General features: G+C 38.1%; 1 protein-coding gene across 7 annotated transcripts in view; it reads right to left on the reverse strand.

The window, feature by feature from the left end:
- The window catches only part of NALCN (sodium leak channel, non-selective), a 280,557-nt gene that overhangs the window by 64,681 nt on the left and 201,174 nt on the right, over positions 1 to 14,702 (reverse strand). For all 7 annotated transcript variants that reach the window (XR_005017238.1, XM_036831753.1, XM_036831755.1 and 4 more), the window contains one exon: positions 734 to 807. Coding sequence is in view for 6 of the 7 variants with exons in the window: in XM_036831753.1 (XP_036687648.1) it covers positions 734 to 807 (74 nt within the window). In the remaining variant the exon portion in view is untranslated. The remainder of the gene's footprint in view (positions 1 to 733; positions 808 to 14,702) is intronic.

Raw genomic sequence — 14,702 nt, forward strand, 5'->3', positions numbered from 1 at the left:
GAGAATCAAACTCCTTCCCTTTAGCACAGTTTGGACAGGGCTTCCTACTATGAATTTATCTATTCACCTTGTCAGCCATTCCACCTCCAGCTCCAATATTTAGGTGTATTTCTTATACATGTCTATGTAATACAGGAACCAATAAATTATATTCCAAATACTTATGCATTTTTATAATGATCATGTTACTTTATATTAAAACATAGTCTTATAAAATACCCTTAAGTAGCTAGCTTAATTTTCCTTTCTGATACTTCAAGGCAGATTTTAGAAAGTAGCATTAAAATTATGTGTTTTTATAAGCATTCTAAAATGGATATGCTTTTGATTCTTATAGATTTTAAATACATTTATTTTTAATAAATTAAAAAGCTTTCCCTTTTACCATTTTTCCCTTAGATTGTGATTTGTCTTTTAGAGATCACGAAAGACAAAATCTGTAAAAATAAAAGTTATTTTCATCTTTCTGTAAATGTTTATACTTATAATTTATGTCTAAGTGCATGAAAGAGAAAAAAATGGCTGATTGAGCTAATAAAATATTACTTTTTCAGGAGAGACGTTAATGATGTGTTTGACATTATTTTTAAGTACATAGTTACCCAAACCTACTCTGTAGCAGAAAGTATATATTGATACTCAGAAAATTAGTTCATTATTTTAAAAAAAGGTCCTTTTTGCTTAACTTAATCCTATTTGTATTTAAATATGTATCAGTGTTAAACGATGTTACCTTAAAATTTTAGTGACTGCGGTCTCCTTTTCTAGAAGGTTCCTTGCCCTGATGCTGAAGACAGACTTGCGAAGCTGTAAAATCATGAGTGTGACTTTAGTTTCAGAATGTAAAGGGGAGAGGGAGGAGATATGGGGATATATGTATACGTATAGCTGATTCACTTTGTTATAAAGCAGAAACTAACACACCATTGTAAAGCAATTATACTCCAATAAAGATGTTAAAAAAAAAAAAGAGTGTAAAGGGGAAATATATTGACAAATCATTACACACACAAAACAGATAACACTATGAAAACAATACACATGAATTTTTTCATCATATGATTCTATCGTTTAATTTTAATTTCTATCTTTACTTTTATTTGAATAGAACTGCAAACAAGCTTGTGAGGCTACGTGTCACAGCTTTGGGGGCGACACACTGGCTATGCTCATTGGTAGTAATGTCTCCTTACATCCGAATAGGGTTTTCAGTTTCCAAAGAATTTAATGTTGCAATGACTACTGGACCCTTATTGTCGTCGTTTAGTAGAATGTTGTCTAATCCACATTACATCTGATTCTGGGACCCAATACTCATCTGAATGATGAGTTTAAGAATTGTTTTGCCTATAGACATAGAGACAAATGAGACAAACTTTCAAGGTTTCTTCCTCCTTGGTGACGATGAAATTAACCCAGGGAAAAGGACTAAGAAAACAAAATCCTGGAGGCTGGCTACAAACCAGAAGATACACTCCACAGACTCAGCTCCGTCCTGCTTGATAGTTACAGAAGTAAGACTGGTGACAGGTGTACAGGGATCCAGGGTGGGCAGGAAAAGGGCAGAGAAAGAAGAGAGAGACAACACCAGCCTGGGAAGATTCAATAACTAGGAAGTGTAGCTGCAGACCTCAGATACTTGGACAATGTCCCGTTCATTTTGATCAATAGATTAGACTAGATTTCCTGAGCACTGGGTATGATTTTAGTGACTACTGGAGAGTCATGAGATTATCAGTAAAAAGCAGGGTACAGTAGCTTGTAAAATGCTAGGTGCTATGCACCATAGAAAAGGTAAAGGGGGGCTGTAGGGCTCTGGGTCGGGGAGAACTAGGTATGTCTCAAATAGTTAGCAAAGACTTGATTGAAGAAGAAGTCGTACTGGGCCTTGAAGGATAGTTAGGATTTCTACAAGCGAAGGAAGCAGTGGGTGAAGGACTAAAGCTGGAAGTGTGCACAGGGCAGATTAACTTGGTGCAAACTACCTGTGGAAGTGCTGAGCTAGGCGGTCCTTTAAGCAAGGAGAATGGAGGAAACACTTTCAAACAAAGTTGAGGGAGGAAAATCAAGCAGGAGACAGAATAACTCTGTATTCAGAAAAAATAGGCCATCCAGTTTCTCTTGAACGAGAGATGGGTAACTTGAGGTGCAAAGTCACAGAGCTCCAATCTGCAGACAAACGTATAAACGAATGCTATAATGTCAACCCATGTGGCCATATTGCCAGAGCTGGGAAAGAGCTGGTCATCACACCACAGCTGACAACCTACACAGCATCATTACTAGCAAGAGAACTTTCCTCTTTCACAGCAAATCTGTAATGAAGGGAAGGATCACTGCACACACTGGCAATTTCCCTCACGTGAGGAGAGGCGGTACACTCTTTTTTTTCCAATAACGAAAACCTGAGCTGGTTTCATTATTCACTAGAACTCTTGGAAGAATAAATTAATGTGTAGATAAGGAAACAAGAGTGGAAGTCATTTTTTTTTTTTTTTGAAATTATATTTTCAGGGTAACGCACAAAAGGCTGTTTACCATGATCGAATCATGAAACTTTCTTACATCTTCTCTCCTCTGCTGACGAGTGACTTTGTGCGTTGATTGAACCCCCCCGAGGTGACAGCACATCTCCTGAGGAACATTGTTTAGAGTCACTTTGGAGACAGAAGACTCAGCTGAAAGTGCTCACCAGTTATGAAAGGGCCCAGGCTACAGAGGCCCCGGGAAGGCAAGTTTAAGGAGAGAACTGTGGATCCCACACTTGCTTCATCTTCAAAGGACAAAGACAGGCCTTAGCCGTCTTTCCCCTAGTGTAAGGTGATGGTCTGAACTCAATCACCTGGCTTCTGCCCCTGTAATTGGGCAGCTGACACTTAAAACAGTGTTCTTCACGTTGGGAAAAACCTTTGCAGACACTGGGGACAACATGTGTTTATTGTTTCCAAATTACTTCTTGCACTGCACATGGTTTCTAAAGGGCTTCCAAATCTCCTTTGTCCTAAACTTGAACCAGGTAAAACAGAATATGCTATTAATCTGTACCAAGGAGTCCTTGAACACTGCTTTTGTAACTAACAACAGAATAAGTAGAAGAATAAACACCGTAATAGAATAACTTCAATTCAGGTTTGGGAATATTCTTGAAAGAAGAAAGGAGATATCTATAGCTATCTATCTACCTAATCTATCTACCTACCTACCTGTATTTGATAGCCTTGATATATATTTAGAAACTGTTCTTTCTGCTGGTAAATAAAGAAGGCCTGTAGTGACTATCTAGTTCTCCTATTGCTTTAGTAAAGCTTCGCGCAGTTCTTTCAGCCGACAGCACCAGCTACGCTGCTCTGCAGTGCCCTCTTCTGGCTCCAGAAGATACTGACAGGACCTGAAATAATGATCAAAGCACTTAAGGAATTACAGCTTATGAAAGGTGTAACTGTTCATTCTGGATATAAACCTATCAGAAGTGCAGGACTTAAAAAGAAGGGTATGGGTGACATATTTACATAGCATTTGAATTGAAAAAAATAAAAGATTAGTTGAAAAGCCTCTTTCTTTGGGTGATTTTATATTTGTAAACCTGATACATTCAGCTCCACAAGATAACTGTCCTGTGACTGAATTAATAATCAAAAACAAATACATTCAATTTAAATGTTCAAACAAAACATAAGTGATTTTTTTTAAGTCTTAAAATTTTAATTTAAAAGATTGTCCCAGAATTGTGCACTTGAACATGGAATTCAAGACCCTGGAAGTTCAAATCATTTTGCATAGAGTTATCTGTGGTTGATTACATTGGAGCTGAAGGGCATAGCAAAGGAGGGGGTCTAGCCAATTTTCTGGCACTGCCTTTAGGTGTTTTAATCTACAGGTTCCTCTTTTTTTCCCCCTTACAGTTGAAGACCCTGGGCCATTGGACCCATAGCTTCCTGGAGCCTGGATTTTGCTAAGTGTACATTCATGGTATAGTTCACCATGTTCTTCTGTCCTCTGTACTTTCTGCAAATGGGCAACTGGATTCTGAGTTTCATCACACTCAGGTTTGATCAGAATGCACATCATGTCTGGTTGTCCCTCTTTTTGTGATGTTAACAGTATTGATATTCGTTGCTTAGATGACTGATTCACCCAGTTTGTAAAATTGTCATTCCTTTTTCATTTATTAGTTGGATTACTTTTATAATGAGGCACCTCCCCACATGTATTATTTGGTTACTCAGTAGTTCAATTCATAAGGAGAAGGCAAGATACAGGCTTGATTCTTTACCTTTCTATAGGATAGCATTCCCTTCCTGATTCTCTTTTTCTTGTAACTTTTGTAGGGAACTTGACTTTGATGATTTTCGGTTGCTCATTTTCATGCAAAATTTGTTTTCCTGCATTTCCAATATTTCTCTCCTAACTTCAGAGCTTCCTCTTCTGTTAGAATACAGGGATCAAATGTGGCAGCTTGCTTTCTGGGATTTCCTGGCTCTGTTTTCACTCCCCCCTGACACTACCAATTTTATCTGGATCTGCTCTTTCCTTTATCACTCTTGTTATTTTTGATTCCACTCCTGGATGTTTTTCTGTCTCTTTAATTAATTTATTTATTTTTGGCTACGGGCTTCTCTAGTTGTGGCACACGGGCTTAGTTGCTGTATGTGGGATCTTAGTTCCCTGACCAGGGATCGAACCTGGGCCCCCTGCATTGGGAGCATGGAGCCTTAACCACTGGACTGCCAGGGAAGTCCCCTGGATGTTTTTCTTTAGTGTAGAGGGAAGAGGGTGTTTGCCTGTTCCCAGAAACATTTGATGCCCTGCAACTAACCTTGGCTTCTTTCCTACAGCACCATGTGTTATTGACTGAATGTTTGTGTCCCCCAAAAATTCATATGTTGAAGCCCTAACCCCAGTGTGATGATATTAGGAGAGGAGCCTTTGGAAGGCAATTAGGTTCAGATGAGGTCATGAGGATAGAGCCCCTAAGAGGCAGCAATTGTCCTGTTGCTGGCGATCAATAAACTGCTTCATAAAACTTTCCCTTTGCAAAAGAAGTACACATATGTTAAGCATTATTAATGAAATGGAGCAAGCGATGGCATTTTGCAGTGATGCATTTGCCCAAGCTAAGATAAAGCAGTGACAAAAGTTCACAGAAAATAAGACATGTCACACCAAAAGGCATTTAGATTTAATTACAAACATAATTTGCAAAATGTTTAATTCAGAGAAAAAATCTGCTTTTATCTTTTTTATCTCTTTCTTCCTGCTGTTTTAGTGTTTTGTTGGTTGATATTTTTCTAATTACCTGAGTTGAATACTTGGAAGATTTATGTCAACATTTATTCCTTTATTAAATATGCATTCAAGGCTATGATTTTCCCTCTAAAAATGCCTTTAGCTACTTCTCATAAGTTTGATATATATTATGTTCATTATTTTTCAGTTCTAGATACTTTTTATTTCCATTGTGGTGTCTTCTATACTCCCTCAGTTATTTGGAAGTGGTTTTAAAATTTTTTTTTTTAATTAATTTATTTATTTTATTTATGGCTGTGTTGGGTCTTCGTTTCTCTGCGAGGGCTTTCTCTAGTTGTGGCAGGCGGGGGCCACTCTTCATCGCGGTGCGCGGGCCTCTCACTATCACGGCCTCTCTTGTTGCGGAGCACAGGCTCCAGACACGCAGGCTCAGTAATTGTGGCTCACGGGCCCAGTTGCTCCACGGCATGTGGGATCTTCCCAGACCAGGGCTCGAACCCGTGTCCCCTGCATTGGCAGGCAGATTCTCAACCACTGCACCACCAGGGAAGCCCTGGTTTTAAAATTCTTTAATGTGTAGGTGATTTTTGTGGTTGTTATTTGGTTTCTAATTTTATGTTGGTCAAATAATTCCTTCTCTAAGATACTGATTTGGTTTATATTCAGAATTCCTTTGTGGTGTAGTAAGTGGTCATGTTCTATAAATCATTCATGCGTTCTTGAATCAGAATGTATATTCTTTAGTCATTGAATGAAGAATTGTATAAATGGCCATAACATGAAACTGGTAAACTGTATATTTCAAATCCTCTGAATCCTTATTCATTTCCTCGGCTGTTTGATCATGTGTTGAGGTACTATATTACACATTTTAAACTTAATCTTCAAATTAATCTTCATAGGTAGTATTATTATCTCTTTTTTACAGATGGGAAATCTGAGGTTCATAGAAATTAGGTTGTCTAAGTTTACCCAGATAATAAATTGCAGAATTATGATTAGAGTTCTGGATTGTACAGCTTTTCACTACATCATGATGTCTGTGTAAAATGTCATAGTACTTTAAAAGTATTTTAAAAAGCAGTATTAAAAAAAAGAAGTATAAAAAAGGAATTTTCCAAGCTATACTGTAATAAAACATTGTCTGCTTGACTTGGAAGATTTGGTTTGAACATATAACATGCTCTTGCTTCTCCCAACGCCTAATACAAAATCTAAACTAGCCAATTTTTTTTCTTCGTTCTATATATCCATAACTGATTTTCAGAATAACAACGCTGAGGCATGAAAAGAGATCAATGACCTTTCTAACCCATTAGAGCCAGGATGGTTTATAGGATTTATATTTTACATTTATTGAATCCTTAAAATCGGGGATCCATCACAACTTTTAGTTAACCAGAACATTAATTCAATTTACTCCATCACCTGGGAGTAACCACAAACCTATCAGGGAATATCAGATTCCTTTGGGATGCTCCATGCTTAGGTCTAAAGAACCATCTTTCACTCTAGTGACCTTCAAAATGAAGCCATTAATATTTATTTGAGGAAGAAAGCCATAAACATTATAAATATTCAACTAACTTTTCTGATTTGGAGTTGTTAACAATACATTTTTGTTGCTAAGTGGGAAAAAGTTTGAGAGGCCTTATTTTTCTTTTCTCACTTTGAAAATATTAACAGATTGATATTAAGTGGGAGAGAATTTATAAAAACATATGACCATTAAGCCCCAAATCATGGTCCAGTGAACAAGGCTTGATGAATGTCATTTCTGCTGGAAAGGTATAGTGTAATTATTATAATGAGCTACTTTATTGAATAAGTCTCCCACATAAAACACAGTAATTGGAACTGAGCAATTACTTAAAATTACACAGGTTGAAGGTGGTACCTCACTTATCTGTATTTGAATTTTTCATGCACCTGTGAACTGAAAATTAATCCCAAAGTGCATACGACAGATCCTGTGCATGGCAAGATGTTTCCATAAAATAAACTTTTTGCAAAATTGACACTATGCTTAGAAAGAAAGAATTTTAAAAACGTGATTAGTGTCGGTGGCAGCAAGATTAAAATAGTCCTATTACAATGTATATAAAGGTGAATACCATTGTATTAGTGTGTTAGGAAGGTTTGAAATATGTCTTAGAATGTGACTTTTGTAAAGAGGGAGTTTTAGATGATGGGTCAAGATTTCTGATCTTAAGTTATTTCAACATCATAAATTCTGAATCCTGAGAAAATACCAGGCAGGAAAGTTAAAAAAATATATAAGGATGTACGTGTACAAGCACATGTGCAGACATGTGCACACACACACACACACCTCCCAAATCTTTACTCTTCCTTTGGGGTCCAGGGCACCCCATACATGTCAGTTCCTGCTCTGTGTGTGAAACATTTTTTTGTCTTTCTGTGAATTCCACTAGATCATAAGCTCCACATGATCTAGGAATAGGATGGTGTATTCCTTGTCCACTACATTTTCCTCCAGTCAAGCACTGTGTAGAGTTCATTGCTGAAATATATTGAAAGAATGAATAAATTTCTTAATATTAAAAGATAGCTCTCTCTGTGTTCTACCTTTTTTTTTTTCTCATGAAGTGAATCCTTAAAATAACAGATGTGAAGCAGGTAAAAATTACAAAGGAGGACTGCTTATTTTGAAATGCCTCTATTCACTTGAGATATAGGACAGTCTTGTAAAACTAGAAACTAAATGATTGGAAACTTCATTGGCTTGGCTTTTTGGCACTTGAATTTTATGACTGTGCTTTAGTCACTAATGCTTGTCATTGCAGAGTTGGTCAAATCTCCAACAACTTATATCTCAGCTAAACTAGTATAATAACTGATGAGGCAAAGCATGAGGGGAAAACATTATCTTCAATTACAGAAAAAAATTAGATATGTTTATATATAGTGCTAACTGGTAATAAAATACAATACATGCTAGGGAGATTTAGATTATATAAGTAAAAACCAAAATGACTTCGTGGTTATAAACAGAAAGACAAAGACTGAAAATCTGCAGAGATTTAAAAAAGATGAGTGGATTTATGATTCTGGGAGAAAATGCCAGATGCTTTTAACCAAGCAGCTATTTGTGAATTTAAAATCCATGGTACTCTGATAGTGCAAGGAGCAGCTATTGGTCTCCAATTACAATTCAATTGTATTTGAACTTCAGATCCAAAGAACAAGAATGTCAGCAGAAGCACCAACCATAACACATTGAGACTTAATGGAAAATACAATTTATAAGTATGACTATACTCAAAGGGGAAGCATGTTTAAAAAGTAGAGCAAAGTGTAAATTTCAAAGACAGGTTCAGCTGCAACCTCAGCTCTCCCAGACCTGTTTTGGAGACTGTACCGAAAACACTTGATCAAAAGCCTTCTATATTAAAGATGCTTAATCCTAGACTGATTTACTTTTGACCCCCAATAAACGTGCACCTAAGGAATGCAGACAAATGACATATAATTCCAAACTAAAAATGATCACACAATTAAGTATTCTGAAAAAAAAATCATTGATAGGGAATTCCTACTCTTGTGTTAGTTGAAAGCAGCAAAATGTGTTTTTAACCCATAACCCAGCACACTGCATATAAAAGTCCTCTAGAAATGATTGTCAAATGTGCACATAAATGCAGCCATATTTTAATTTGAGCTCACAAACGTACTGCAAAGATCAATAAAAATGGAAAAAAAGTTGTCATTTAAATGATGCATCTCCATTATTACTGTGAATAAGTGGGCAGTCAATTATCTACTAAAGCATTCGTATGCTAAAGAGAGAAGTGGTAGGGTTTTCATACTGGGCTTGATGGACATACTTCTTCCCTCCCTGGGACCACACTACTTTGTATCTTTGCGATACAGCTTCCGGTTAGCGGTAGTAACATGTAATCTGCCACTCTTCTCCTAGAGATGTGTCTTGAATGGCACTGCAGAGATGCTAAGCTATTATTTTAGAAAATTCTTTCAGAAGAGTAAAAGCCCAAAAGATGAAAACAGGCTATTCTCTTTTTTTTAAAGTGAGTTAACGTTCATCCTGGAAATTATAGATCAGGCTGAGTAACTTGCTACATGTGGAGTTACTGGAACAAAGCATCAAATACTCTATGATTACGTAGAAAATTATAAAATGCTGTATGGCAATCAACAAGGCTTTGTGAACAGTAAACCTTTCCAGAACAATTTAATTTACTTCTTGAGAGGCTGAGACACTAGGTAGGCACGGGGGTTGCAACTGAAATATCATCAAAAATCAGACTAAAAAAAATCAGGCTCATGGACAATAAGGAAAATAAATCAGTAACTAATATATTGTGCTCAACTAGACTGTTACATCTGAAGGTTAATTTAAGTAAAAGTAATTCTTCTTGGTTGATGAATATGTCTATTTGCTGAATCTGACTTCATGGCATGGTTTAATTAAAGTAACTTTTTTTTTTTTTCTTTTTTCTTTGGCTGTGCCGTGTAGCTTGCAGGATCTTAGTTTCTCAACCAGGGATTGACCCCGGGCCCAGGCAGTGAAAGCACCGAGTCGTAACCACTGGACAGTCAGGTAAGTCCCTAAAGTAACTTTTCTTATCTGGTTTGATAGGCACATATCATATGCTGTGCCAGGTGCGATGCTAAGCATTTAACATATATTATTTAATTCTCACAACAAACCTTAAAAATAAGAATGATCTCTGTTTATAAATGAGGATTGGAACCTACATCATGTAATCAGTATTACTGGTCTTAATGACTGTTCTATTCTGCTTCTCACCATCAGTTACATTAAGGAGATCATGCGGTCCATGTTTTCCACATGCTTCCCTCCCTGCCTGGAGCAATTTGTCCTCTATGGCTCAGTCTTCCTTCTCCTGCAGGAAGGACTTAGGGGGTTCTGTCTCATGCTCCTGTAATAGTTTTTACTTTCATCCATTCACACGTGTTTCTCCCCATTAGAGTAAAAGATTCTCAAGGGCATAGTTTACACCTCACTCACTGTTGAATTCCCATAGCCCAGAAGAGTGCCAGACGAATAACAGGTGTTCCATAAATGTTTGTTGAATGACTGAGTGACTGTTGAAGACTTATGGAAATGTAAAGGGTAAACAAAACACAGTAATTACTTTTTTTGTTTTCCTCCTCATTTTGTACATGTGTTAGCTATTAATTATGAAGGCTTACTCTGGAACTTTCTATGTGTTTAGCGGAAAAGAGAGAGATAAGAGAGAGAGCAGACATCGCTCTATTGTTGGAGAAATAAATCCTCACTGTTCTTTATCATATGGGTTCTGATTACTGTTCTGAGAAGTACAGGGATACAAGGGGGTGACTGGGACAGCCCTCATCTCTCCATCTGTCTCATGCTGATGTGACTCTGTGATGGGCCCTCATGTTCCCCAGACACGGCAGATTCTGACCCCAGAAGTGGCTCCCCAGCCAAGACAGCAGGGCAGAAAGACCAGGGAGGTCCGTCAGAGACAGAGAGAGTCCTTAGAGCCAACCACAGTGGAAACCTTGACGTTGATGAGATGATTCACTGGAGGACAGAGTGAGCTGCTTTTATTAACAGGGTTACTGGAAAGCCAAGTTCACATCTCAGTTTATGTAAGCACTCTACTTAAGGAATTGAGGGTTTAATTCCAATAATACAGAGGGAAAAAATGAGTAGAAAACCACTGCCCGATTCCCTTCTGCTTGGAAACTAGTAAGACTCCTCTCAAGATCTGCAGGTTTATCCTTTAATCAGGAGGAAAGGGGACCCCTTGAAGATGCCCACGGGGGTGTAGGGGAGTGGAAAGGGAAAGAGATGTGGGAATTGGCACTTGGGAACGCCTTTTCTGTGGGGTTTGGAAGGACACCCCAAGGGAGAAGAGGGACCACACTGTTTGCTGTCTTTTTCCTTTAGGATCTGAGCAAACCACACAATGGCTTTAAAGATGTTACATTTTTGTTTGCTCATTGCTTACAGAGAAGGACAGGTATTTTAAACTATGTGATAAAGGTAATCAGACAGGGCTATTTTTAAAAACATGGTCTCTGCAAAGTGAGGTTGCCATGGGAATTCCTTACAGTTGTTCAAAGCCAGGGTAATTACTTGAGAAAATCTTGCCTAACATGTGCTTTTGTGTTTCCACTTGCTTAATCAAACAACTCCACGTCCACCCCTCCTGGCTTTTGTTGTCAGGTTTTCCCCTTAACTTGTGATGTCCAGGTTCCTGGGGACTCAGTGTTTTCCTTGGCAAGAGAAAAGTGAGTCCCTCTAGTATAGAGGGTGTCAGAAGTTTCTTCCTGACAGGTGGTCGTTAAGAGAAAACTTTTATTTTATTGCTCCTTTGTTCACATTATGAGAAGCACCAAAAGCCAGCCTCTCTTTTTCTTTTGATTTCTTACTACTCTCTGGGGAAAACAGCCTCTGTTTGCAGGGCGCCGGGAGAGTTTCTTCACGCAGAGTGAAGGACCTTGCTGCCCACTTGACAATGACTCGCATTTCCAAAGGCAACTGGGATGTAATAGAAATTTGCAAGCGCTTCCCGAAAAATACTGTATCAGGGGAGCTAACAGTGGTGTGGTCTCTGTTCAGGATTTTTCTCGTGTGTTTGTGTATTTTTGTTTTTACGTGGCTTTGGGGTTTCTTAAGAAAAATGAAAAAGGCTTGCCATATTTAAAAATACAGATACCAGACTGCTTTCTCCTTGATTCCTACTTCCCTTAAATCCTTACCACTGAAATTCACTGAGTGGAATTCTCTGTTTTGGGTTTCCCTGGCCCAAAGCCCTCAAGGATGACAGATCCTAAGTATTTATGAAGAACGCCAGGAGCTCAAGCTGGAAACTGGATGGTGAAAGGAATTGTTAAGTCTACTTTCCTAGCAGCCTGAGGAAAGTCAGAGGTTTAAGAATGGGTGGCAGCATGGTAAGTCTTTTTTGCTGCTGCCCCAACAGGGTAGCTACTGCTGAGATGAAGAGAAACTGTGCTCCCTATGTGCCCCTTTCCAGATGCTGAAGGCTGTAGAAAGATAAACAATATTGTTCTAACTGTAGTTTACCTACATATGGCCAATGAGCCTGACGGGGGATGAAGGGCAGCTTAACCATGGCTGATCACTGCCCTTGTATAAGACCATGTATTGTGTGTTTGAATCAACTGACTTTATAGACGGGGGACAGCCCGCAGTCTCCAAGAAGTTCTAGTCTCTTTAGAGCTGAGGGACTTGGATCCCGCCCCCAGGATCAATGTCTTTGCTAGTTCATTATATTTTAGGGGATTATGAGAGAGACTCAAGTGTAAGATTACAGAATAAAGCAATAATTGTTATCTTACTTTCAGTTAGTTAAAAATAACTGTTAAATGAGAATATAAAAAGAAGCCACGAACATAGAACGATGAAAAGTCCCCTTAGACACACCCCCCATCCCACTCACCTGCCAAGAACCTTTTTATTTATTTTTTCTCACTAATTTCAAAATATTCTGTTCAGGAAATGTGAGAGACGTCATCTCCCCTTTTAGAGAGAAAATAAAATTTCACAGACTAAGATTTTAATTTTGTATTTCCAGTGGGATATCGTTACTCGGGATTTAAAAAAGCAAGTTGTGGATTTGCCGGGTTGGGCATCCATGGTATCGACTCTCGGCACTCTTCCTGGAGAGGGCTGGGTGCAACCCGAGCCCAGACTGGGGCTTCACTGCACGCCCTCTGGCTTAAAGTTCTGCTTTTGAAATAAATTTAGAAAATAAGCGACCTGTGTTCTCATGTGTAAAATGCAATTTCAGAATGATTGTCTGAAACCAGGCCATTATCTTCCCACTTGCTTATCCACTAACATAGAAACTTTTTGCTTCTATGCCTTGTGCACAGTATTGCGTGAACATAACTACGGGGAAGGGACATGACAAGCTTAGTGACAATTCTTTTAGAAGAGTACAGTCTTCTGAAAGTCTTTAAGGAGAGGTAACAGTATTGCGTGTGTGTGCCCCCCTCCACACACATTTCATGATTTTTTCACTCAAACTTTAAAAGCAAAGGATGGTCTCAGTTGAAATCAAATTAGTGGCCTGAAAGATTAAGCAGAACAAATATTTCAAAACACAGAAGAAAAAGAGAGAGATAACAATCCTAAGAGAAAAGTAGGGGGAAAAAAGGAGCAGATGGAAAAGTAATAATTGAACAAATAATAAATGAAAATTTCTTATATTCTTAGTTGGCAAACTGAAAAGGCTCCCCAGTTTGGGCAGTTCTGATGATAAAAGACATACAAAGTAAACCCTGGTAAAGTTTTTGCACTCCAAGGAGATGTAGAAAGTCTTACAAGCTTCCCAAGAGAAACCAGAAAACCAAACAACCACCAAAGAAAAACCGAATTACTTTCACATGGAAAAAAAAAATGACATTGGCATCAGACTTGTCATCTACAATCTTGGAATCTCTAAAACAGAGGAATAACATCTGTAGATAACTGAAAGAAAAGAAGTAAATGAAAATTCTTGAGTGAGAAGAGACACACTACAAAGGAAATCATCATCATCATAATTGAGAACAAAATCACTCAACTACAGCAGAGAAACAAGGAACTGGGGGAGTGATAAAGGGCAGAAGTTCATTTCATTTGGGGAGGAGATGGGAGAAAAGGAGGAGGAGAGGAATAAGTAAAGGTCCTTTACAAGGGTAACCTTTGGAGAATAGGGAGAAACAGAGAATCCTGGAGCGTGAAGGAGCTGCTATTTTATTTTCACATGATAATAGAGAAATATGTATTTGATGATAAGCCACAAAAAAAGTTGGCAACAACTGAAAGGATTAAAATAGAAACTAGGACTTTCAAAGAGAAATACTCGCAAGTGAATTAGATGCTTTTGCAAACAAACTCTAATGTGTAATCTCTTTCACAAACTCTGCTATTGATCTTTCATTTTCTAACTGTAGAATCTGGGGAAAAAAATTCCTTATCTACTTTTCAAATGATAAAGACATAGGTAAATCAGAACATGAATAAGATAATGTGCCAAGAGATAATTCCTGCCACAGACCTTAGTAAACTCAATAAACGGCAGTTATTTGGACTAATTTTAGAGAAACTTGGCTCTGGTTAGTCTCCCTGGCATAATAACTGGAATAAGTAAGGTCTCCTGCAGAAAGTAATGTACAGGCCACCATTAAACCTGGGCTGAACTTGAGAGCTCAGAGCCCTTCCTTCTGCACTTGAGAAAATGCAGGTTTGGGGAGGCTTTTGATCTATTGGAAGTCACCCGGCTGCCACATGGCATGGCTCAAAAGCTGACCTGTAGAAATGCAAATTTTAAATTAACAAATTTACAAATGTTAGGTTTAGTAATTTCTTCAACCACTAAAATTATTTTTTTCATTATTCTTCTGAGACATTAGATTTCAGGACCCCACCCAGTTACGTGGTTCTTTTCTCTAACATATAGGCTTAAGAA

The sequence above is a fragment of the Balaenoptera musculus genome, chromosome 18 (assembly GCF_009873245.2).
Source record: "Balaenoptera musculus isolate JJ_BM4_2016_0621 chromosome 18, mBalMus1.pri.v3, whole genome shotgun sequence".
Lineage (NCBI taxonomy): Eukaryota > Metazoa > Chordata > Mammalia > Artiodactyla > Balaenopteridae > Balaenoptera > Balaenoptera musculus.